General features: G+C 38.6%; 1 protein-coding gene across 3 annotated transcripts; it reads right to left on the bottom strand.

The window, feature by feature from the left end:
* Window positions 1-323: 323 nt before the first annotated feature.
* LOC131058930 (FBD-associated F-box protein At2g26860-like) lies at window positions 324-2,520 on the bottom strand. 3 transcript variants are annotated; one of them, XM_057992462.2, is made up of 2 exons: window positions 1,432-2,520; window positions 324-1,216 (listed from the first exon to the last, which is right to left on the bottom strand). In XM_057992462.2, the coding sequence occupies exons 1-2, from the start codon at window positions 2,347-2,349 to the stop codon at window positions 1,184-1,186; spliced, it is 951 nt and encodes a 316-aa protein (XP_057848445.2). In that variant the 5' UTR covers window positions 2,350-2,520; the 3' UTR covers window positions 324-1,183. The 3 variants fall into 3 exon arrangements, with proteins under 3 accessions (XP_057848445.2, XP_057848444.2, XP_057848443.2); XM_057992461.2 differs by having other exon boundaries at window positions 324-1,211; window positions 1,432-2,515; XM_057992460.2 differs by having other exon boundaries at window positions 324-1,223; window positions 1,432-2,510.
* Between the last annotated feature and the right edge of the window lie 7,420 nt (window positions 2,521-9,940).

Raw genomic sequence — 9,940 nt, 5'->3', positions numbered from 1 at the left:
CACTCCAACTTTAAAGCCAACTCTAACTTCATTGTATTTTTTATATTAGAATAAGCAAAATACAAAAAATACCAGTAAGAACAAACAACATGAAAAATAGCAAAAGCAACAAAGGCTAATTATTACGGCCAAATTTAAATATTGTGTTTTTCCAGCTCGAACTCGGCCATGCTTTGAATCTAGTCAATGAATTGCATTATATACTTAATCCATGAGAATTTCAGTAAACCTATTCATTTGCTTATTTTGAAGCTTTCATGGCAAACCAAAGTAAAACTCATCCAATAATTATGCACAAGAACATCATAAACTTTGGCCTGAACTAAACATTGCCTTGCAGTAACTAAAAGTAATACTGATAATAATCATCAAGGAATTCTAGACAGAGCATTGCATAATAGCAGGAAGCAATTCTAGATTGGTGAGAGGGACAGATATCGATGGATGAGAAGCCAAAAAATAAATCTGCTTAGTTTAAACCAAAGATTCCCTAAAGCCAAAAACCAGATGGCCCAATGCTCAGCCCTGGCATTGGCAATCGTGGACTCTTTCAGCCACCTCATGCAGAAGGAGGATAGAGAGACAATTAACAAGAGGAGGTTAAAAAGGCTGTGACAAGCCCTTAAAAAAACCTTGTGTTTCATTGCACATGTTCCTAGACGAAAACAGAGTTCCCTGAATTGACAAGGGATTCAAACAGAGTTCTTCAACGTTTATCCACCCTTCTATTAAAAAAAATCAAAAGCTCTCTAAAGATTAAATTGTGTTTTCAAAATTTTCGAAAATCTTTAAAATCCTGAAATCTCTTACGAATTGTAGAAATCTCTTTACATTTAAAAAAAAAAAAAACTCTGTAAATGCAAGAGCTTAAAAAACTCCCCATTGATGCTCGCTTAAGTTCTGTGTCTCCATTATCTACGCGTCCATTTTACTGCAATATCTTCATATGACAGTTGAGGTCACTCGCTTCCTTTAAAATTTTTTAGTGATAAGAGAATTTTGGCTTCCTTTGATGCTCTGGGAAGGTTAAACAGCATGTTCACAAATTCGAGAGCGCCATCGAATCCTTGCTGGCGGGATACTATTAGGGTTTTCATGGCAGGAGCATGTTGAAGAAGATAGGCAAGCAAAGGTATAGCGTCATTAAGTGAGGCGACATTAAGATGAGCTTGCTCTAGATTTTTTAGCAATGGAGCAGCCCCTGAAATGTTCTGCACTACACCCTAACACCAGACGAAGACTATCAATACATTGGAGAGATTTCAGATGTCAAGAGATGAAAATGAATGTCAGTATATTAGAAACGCAATTTCGTAGTTTTCATCAATGACCTAACGGATTCTCAAATTGAAAAATTGAAATCTCAATCATAGTGTGTTAAGAAATATAGAATTTGCAATAGAGTTTACTGTTATGAGAAAATGAACTTACCCGTGCAAGATATCTAGCGTTGTCGATGCAAATCTGCGTTAAATATGGAAATTGGTGTAGGTTGCTAACATTACCCTCGTAAATCCCATTTAAAAATGCCACCTTCATTAGTGATTTTAGGGCTGTAAACGGCTCTAGTCTTGAAACTGTTGTCGACAAATCTGAACATATTGGCAACTCAAATTCCATCTTTTCTACATGATGCATGATTTGTATTGTAAGGCTGCACAGCCGTGGGCATTTTGCTGTTATTGCTTTGATTTCATTACATGAGGGTGGGAAATCAAGTTTGAGAAGAAGAAGACTGGTGGAGCATATTTTTACTCTCTGAAGCCCATGGCAATCAAGTACGAATAAACCTCTGAGAACTGGACATAATGGCAACATTAGCTCCAAGGTCTTGTCATTTAGTTTAATGTTGACCAAAAAGAGTGATACGAGGCAGGGAAAGCCAGAAAAGGAGCCATGCATATTTTCGAGACTAAAATTCATGAGAGTCAAAGATCTGAGCTTGCAGCAAGTAAAAACAGAAGTCGGAACCGCAACCACTCTACGAAATTGGAGACGCAGCTTTGTCACATCTTTCAGGGCAGCATGGTGAATCCACTCGTCAATCTTTGCACTTGAAATGGAGGAGGTAAATACTCCATGAAAATCAAAAGCCTCGAGAGATACAGAATGCAACTTAAGAATACCATCAATTATGTTTTGGATTTCAGGTAAGCGGGCTGAAGGTAAGCGGGCTGATGAATAAAGCATATCATCTGAAAAATCTAGGATGGGTAAGAACCTCCAAAGCAATTTCCATCTCTTAGAAAGCACAGAACAACGAATTGCTTGATCCAAAGGAACTCTAGTCAGTATCAGACACAGTAAGGAATCTGGAAAATCGTTTAATCCCATTCTACTTGGAGCCATTACCTTGAGTGCAGTAAGCAAGAGTCGTATAATGGGAGAAAAGGGGTTTACTTCCCTGGGGTTTTCTTCCTTATCTAGGAATGAATTTCGTCATTTAATGCGTTTCATGATATGGTGTAGGAATGAATTCCGTCATTTAATGTGTTTCTTAAGTGCTGATCAGGTTAAAGTCTGCAAAGTTCAACTCGGGTTTGTGAAGCGCAACGATTAAGATTCGAGTTACAGCCTGGTTTAAACTGACGGCAGGTCGTATCATACGATTTAAAATGGCAATTACAGTGCCTATCTATGAAAACATCAAATCAGCCAGATTTTGCGATCGCTTGTCACACGATATTATTATCATCTGTTACCAAAAGTACTAAATGGTGGATGCTTTCGTAAATATGATTCAAGTTGCAACGTGGTTTGAACTCACGGCAGGTCATATCATACAATTTAAAATGGCAATTATGGTGCCTATCTATGAAAACATCAAATCAGCTAGCTAGATTTTTCGATCGCTTGTCACACGATATTATTATCATCTGTTTTTCGTAGATATGACTTGATGTTGATAAAGTACTGAACCCAAGATTAACTAGCAATTGCACCTTGGTGTGCAATGGGTAGGTCGATTAAGTGTAGAAGTTTAATTGGATTTTTCTTTGGTCTATATTTTGTATACATTTGTGTTGTACATAACGTGAATTAGTAGGTCATTTGTCAAGTGATATGGAGAAATGATAACAAAAATAGAACCTTTGAATCAAGAAGATAATTAGGCTTGGAGTAAGGAAAGAGGGAACCATAAGAGAGTTAAAGGAGGGGAGAATGAGATGGAGGGGTAAGCAGATTGAGATAGAGACTGAAATGAAGTTGGAGATAGAGATGGAGATGGACAAAGAGAGGGAGATGGAGAGGAGAGGGAAAATTAAAGAGAGGGGATAAAGACGGGAGAGAAATGTAGAGAGAGGAAGAGATATGAAGTGATATAGAGAGAGGGTTATAGAGGAGGAGATATATAGAGGTGGAGAGAGATGTAGAGATAATGAGACAAATATGGAGAAATATGGAAGAGGGAATATGAATATATAGAAATAACAAATATGCAAAGAGATAGATATAGAGGTATAGGAAGACATAGAGAGAAAGAGGGAGGGTGAGGGAGTCAAATAGATGAATAGATAGAGAAATGGGGAGTATGTGAAGGAGGAGGAAAGAGAGAGGGGAAGATAGAGAGAAAGGGAAAGTAAGGGGGAGAGAGACGGGTAGAGGAGGGAGAGAGGTAGAGATAAAGGTATGGAAGGAGAGAGAGAGAGAGAGAGAGAGAGAGAGAGGGGTGGAAGTGGAAGGGAGCAAGAGGTAGTTCAATCGAGAGAGAGAGAGAGAGAGAGATAGGGAGAGATAGATTGATAAGGAGATAGAGGTGGAGAAATATGTGGATAGAAAGAGATATACAAAGAGAGTGATATAGATAGATGGAGAGATATAGGGATAAAAAAAATAGACCAAAATTTTCCCTGGTTGAGATTTCACACCTCTTTGGCATACACATTGTACAATAAGGTAGTATATAAAGAAGTAGAGAGATACAAGTAGATAAGGTTAGAAAGGGACATGGAGAGGAGCAAGAGGGAGATAGATAGAGAAAGGAGGAGATGGAGATAGATATATAGGTTTGGTCAACACCCACAATTCAAATACTTCCTACTGAATATAATTATGTGTTTGTCCATAAACAACTACGTGATTCTTTGCCTACAACAATAGGGGGAGGAAACTTTCAATCACCCCCCTTTTTTATTGTGAATACTCTTCACATATTTGGCAGTACCTCCTTATGAAGTTAAGTATGATAGAAATATTGCCTGAGACTTTTGTTACACACTTATTTAAGTGGCCATGTAGCTTTAAGCATCTCTCATTCTTTTAGAAAACTAATTTTGCTTGCACTATTTTGGGGCATTTGGCTAGAATGCAAATATAAGATTTTTCATGACTTTAGTGAACCTTAGGAGAGGATTTAATCATGCATCAAATCTTTGATATGGGCTTTTGTGCCTCCTCCAAATCAAATTATCTTTTAGTCCCTCTAATTTCAAGGTTGCTGGTGATGTCAACTTTGTAGATTCAACCTCTCTACCTTATTCATGGGATAGTAGATAAAAATTGGTTAAGAGCTATTGTCTATTAGAAAAAAACTCCCTCCAGTTTTTCTAGAAAAATAATCTAAATGATTTAGGATAGGAGATTACCATAAGAATTACTCAAATAGATTGATTTTTGCAACGCCTTTCTTGTTAGGCCATAATTCTTATAATAAGAAAGAATGGAAAGTATCGGTACAATGTTCTAAGATTATCTTAAGGGACTGTGTTAATTACATAGGGATTGGACAAGAAATTATCTAGGTACTTAAAATGTATTAAGATGGCTCATTTTCTTGGCCAGCCAAGGAGTGGGGCTCATGCCTTCGACAACAAAAATTAGTGACCATTCGACTTCTCTTGAACATTTACCCATCCATAGTGTATGTCAATTCATTTTTATGCACTCATTTGCTCGACTTCGACGATAATAGATTGTTCTTTGCTACTGACTCTCCTTCTCACCATGGCAGACAAATCCTCCAGCGGGGGTTGTGATTGCCAACAAAAGTCTTCTCTATATTTTATCACAGCCTTTTCAGGGTATCCTGAGCATGATCAAACATGTCCTGGCTCAAATAGAGTTGAAAACATGGGGGCCTTATGTTCTTGGAGGACCATTCCAATGGATTTTATTGCAAAATTGAACATGTTAGTGCTAAAATCAGTACGCAGGCGCCGAGGAAGAAATCGACGGGGATTCTGCACAGATTGCTTATTTCATATATTCCACTATTTTCATGTCTGGGAAGGCGTGATGGGATTTTGACGGCTGGATTGATGGGTGAAGATTATACATCGTGGGAGCTTAATCCCCTGATCACTACAATAGAAGATGTTATAGTGGAAAATCTTGCTACTGCTACTTACGAGGGACACTCCTCATGCTCGTGTCCATTATGCCTTAAAAATTCATTGATACTATTACAAATCAATCTTGCTATTGGTCCGATCGACAAATCTAATGCATTTCATCATTTAGCCATTAGAGGCATGTCCCGTAGCAAGGAGCAACTTTGAAAGTTGTTGGCAGTGGATAGCTACAGGCAAAAATCCGCATTGAATGTGTAAATTGATTTGAGAGATGAGTCAACAGTACGTATGAGCAGCTCGCCTAGAGATGACATAGGCTATGACATAGATGACAGTGGTGCATTCAATAACTGCAATCCAGCAAGAAACATTTCAACACGTTGAAAAATGAATGGCAATGATTGATGGAATGGTCTTGCAGTACCTTCAAGAGTTTATCAACTGTTGATTTGAAGTCGGAGGTCATTCCCCTCAAATAAGGGAACACCTTTGGCGTAATTATTGCAGAGTTTAATTAATGCATTTATTCTCAAAGCTTTTAAGGGACTGGCTTAAAAGGGGCTTAAAGGGAAGTGTCTATTCTGGCTCTAAAACGACAGTACGGATTGGTCACGCGTTTTACACCATCGACTTTGCAATTAACGACTGCGATTGACTAACTTGTTGTTAACATGTTGTACGAAAGGTTCATTTTGGAGCCAAAATAGATGCAGCTGCTTAAAAGACACACTAATCAGGTTATATGGGGCCTCTTATTTGCATACATTTCATTCCAATAACATTTGCGATTTCTGTTTTTCAATTCGTCATTGGGAAGAGGACTAGTAGTTGAAGGTGTGTCAATTGTTTTTGATATTAGTAGCAGCCAAAACAAGGGGGCTGACCCAAGAGAGAACAAGGAAACAGTGGCAAGCCAACTGTCAATAGAACATCAACAAAATTACAACCCTCTTACTTAGCTCTATCAAAAACAATGATCATTCTACATAAGTTCAACAAATATATAAAAGTCATAATAAACATAATAAACCTTTGCCACGCAGGGCAACAGGTGGATAAGTTCATACCTAAACAGAATATAAAACTATTAGCCTATAGGCAGCTAGGACCGAACAAAAAACCATCCTTCCGAGACATAGAAACCAACTATTTCTTTTTTCCATGGCTCCTCTTGGGGAGAAGCTTCCTAGCCCATTCCTTGGTGAGGAATTTAAAAAGGGCCCTGTAGTCCTCGTCTTCCTTGCTTTTTCCTTTGATAGAACTTTTCTGCAGGGGACAGAGAGTGGTCGCCGAGCAACGCATCATGTTCAAAGCAAACTTGGAGACGTCCTACAACTTGTTTTCCATTACTTCCATCCTGTTGGTGATTTCCTGCACATTATCAAACAAAACCTCCACTTTCTTGCCCAAATCTGCCAGGTTGTTTTCTTCTTCCTCATTTATGCTTCCCACCTCCTCCACCACCATCATTTTTTCGAACTTGAGAGTCGGGGAGGGAGAATTAGTTTGGGATTTGAGGTTGGTCTCTGGACCCATAGAAGAGACCCCATAGAATTTTTGGGGCTTTCAGATGCATGAGTGGAGTTGAAAGAGTGGGGGGTCGAGGTAGACTGGAACAAGGCCACATTCTCAAAAGGGATTGAATTCCCAGTTTCATGGGAAGAGGAGGGGTCTCTTAGCGATTTTTCAAGGGGTTTGGAGGCCAGTCTCACTGAATGGCGAGGGGTGTTGGCCTCATCAATAATTTCCATATTGGAATCAATCTCTTGGATTCTAACTTTCTTGAGGGTTCTACCATCCTCAGGAGGGCATTTTTTATTTTTCTTGCTGCAAGATCCAATTTCAGGTAGCCGAGGAGGGCTAGCATCGGGTTTAATGATAGCAATAGTAGGGGGGCGGTTATCAGCCACATTATGGACGAAGATAGTTGAGGCGGGCAAAGGGCCAGGTGGAAGTTGTAGAGACGAAGGATGAGGCCTTGGTGCAGAATGGGGAAGTCTTTTCCTTTTTTCTTGGCCTCGGCAATATCCTTAACGTTAGAATCCAATGAATGAAGCAGGAAAAACGGAATGGAGATGAAATCCTTGTTTCTAAGGTGGTTAAGGAACAGGATGTGGTAATAGTAAAAGATTCCATATCTTCCCTTCAGAGTGAAGTATTTCATAACAATATAGCAAACCTCATCCCACAGAGGCAGAAGCTCCTCCCAGTTGAAACCGCCCGCCCTCTACACTAGGTTTTCGCCTTCACAAAAGAACTGGTTCAGACTAGTGGTATCTGAAATGCGACTCTATTTCTTCCATTTCCTCCCCTCCATAGACAAACCCGTCACTTGAGCAATAAATTTTTCATTTATTTCGAAGGAGATGTTAGGATTCCCAAAGATACTGAGAGGGGGGGTGAATCAGTATCTGATCGGTAATAATATTTTCTTAACTTATAACATGAAAAGAATATTAAAACTGTGTACCGGTAAACCAAAAATAACACAGCAAATAAGAATAACAACCACAACATGAAAAACACACCATAGCACAATGTTTTAACGAGGAAACCCAGTGTGGGAAAAACCTCAGTGGGATTTGTGACCCACAATATTCACTTATTGGCTAATAAGAGAATATTACTGCAACAATAGGGACCTGCACATGTGGGAAGGCCAAGTGCCTAGAGCTCGCAGCTCAATTACAAAGGAAGTCACACTGACTTACAAAAATGGATTATACTAATCCAATGTCTTGTATTGCTTCATATTAGCATCTGCTATGCCAGATTCAGTACCGGTTTAAGCTCTGCTACATACATAAACCCTTATCCAATAATTCACATAATAGGTCTGCTACCTTCTATCTTTCGCATCATACCCTAATATATATAAAATGATCTACAATGATCTCATACATATATGAGTCATATTACAATCCGACATGTCAGCTTTACAAAAGATTTTACAATTAATTACAAAAATACATTAATACAAAATTGTTGTCGGCCAGGGTGCCGATAATCTTCCTTTTCGGTGTCGGTGTTTTGTATGTTGGTGTAGAGTCTGTCGATGTCGGTGCCAGTGTCTACCTACCGGTATCATATGATTGTAAGGTTTCCATCAATGACAATACCTTCAATCACCTGCAATATCTCATTGGAGTGTGCATTTGCCAACAATCTCCCCCTTTGGCATTGATGGCAACACTCATGAGAAAAATTCAAGAATGTATCCAAAAATTGAAGTCCAAAAATCTTGCCAAAAACTGTACCAGATGCGTGCTCCCCCTAAGTAGATGATCTCTATTTATGGATTTTTGTCATCTCTACTACTCCCCCTTTGACATCAATGATAAAGGTTGTCATTCGTTGTCAGTGGAGTCCTGCCTGGACTCTTGTAACCGGTGGGTTACAATCTGAAATATATCTGTCAAAATCAAATTTAAACCATTGCTGAATGATTTGTTGTCTTTTAGTGCCTCTTGAGTTCTCTGCGCTGTACCGATGAGTATATGCATTTGCTCTTCCGGTGTCTTAAGTCCACGAACCAGAGCCTTGGAAATTTCTTTTCTCAAAGAAATGAGGTAGTCTAGTTTGGGACTAAGTCTACATTTCAAGTCCTTTGCTTTATCCTTTATTCTTTCTTTGTCCTTCTCTAACTGCTTGATTTTCTCTTCTTGCTCGGCAATCTTCTTCTCTATCTCCAAAAATGTATCTGATGTACCTATCAGATTGTCAACAATATTGTTAATCTTATCTTGTGCTTTGTTGATTTCCTTGTCTAGATCTTCTGTTAAAATATTTGTTTTACAAGAATCTCTATACAGTTTCTTGAAGTCAAGAATTATCTCTCCAAGTTCCGGTAATAATGTTTCCATTTTCTCCCTATTCTTCTTCACAATTTCCTTAAAGAATTTCTCTTTTTCTTTAATCATTCTTTCCTTAAATATGTCCTCATTTATTTGATCAATAGTCAATATGTTGCTGGTGATGAACTTAGACAATGTGTCTAGTTGACCTAAAGAACCTTTGTTATCTACAATACACTTTGGTGCTATCAGTTTAAGAATGGGAATTGTGTCATCAATAGCCTTATAGGCTTGTGCATTGCACTATGTGATCTTCTTTATTGAATCCAATAAGACCTCTGTTACATTTGTAGGTCTGAATTTTGCCATAGAAGTACCAGATGTTTGTCCAACTATCTTCACAATAGCCATACCACTAGTTGTAGTAATCACCTTGCTTGGTTCGACCTCTGGTAGGTCAGTTTGTGTTTGCATTTCTACAAACAAAGGTTTAGGCTTTTTAGTTTTGGCCGGTGGCACTATCTCTGTCTGAACTTGTGTCTCAGCCTGTACCTGTTCTAGTTTTTCCATCTGTATCTCAAAAGGTTTCTCTGAGCTCTCAACAGCCGGTTTCTCAATCTATGTCTTTGTATGCACTTTCGGTTTCTCCGTTTGTACCTCTGTACTGTCCATTTTCGGTTCTCCTGACTGTTTATTATTTGTATCTACCGGTTTCTCTAATGGTTTATTGGTGTTATCCTCTGTCGGTTGCTCTATCTGAGTAGGTTTTTCTATGTTTATATTTTCAGTTTTATTTACCTCAACCTCGGCATCTATAGCTAGTGACTCAGTAGTCACATTTGTCTTCTTGTCCTC

Source organism: Cryptomeria japonica, chromosome 3 (assembly GCF_030272615.1).
Source record: "Cryptomeria japonica chromosome 3, Sugi_1.0, whole genome shotgun sequence".
Taxonomy (NCBI): domain Eukaryota; kingdom Viridiplantae; phylum Streptophyta; class Pinopsida; order Cupressales; family Cupressaceae; genus Cryptomeria; species Cryptomeria japonica.
This window is presented reverse-complemented; position numbering and strand designations above follow the sequence as displayed.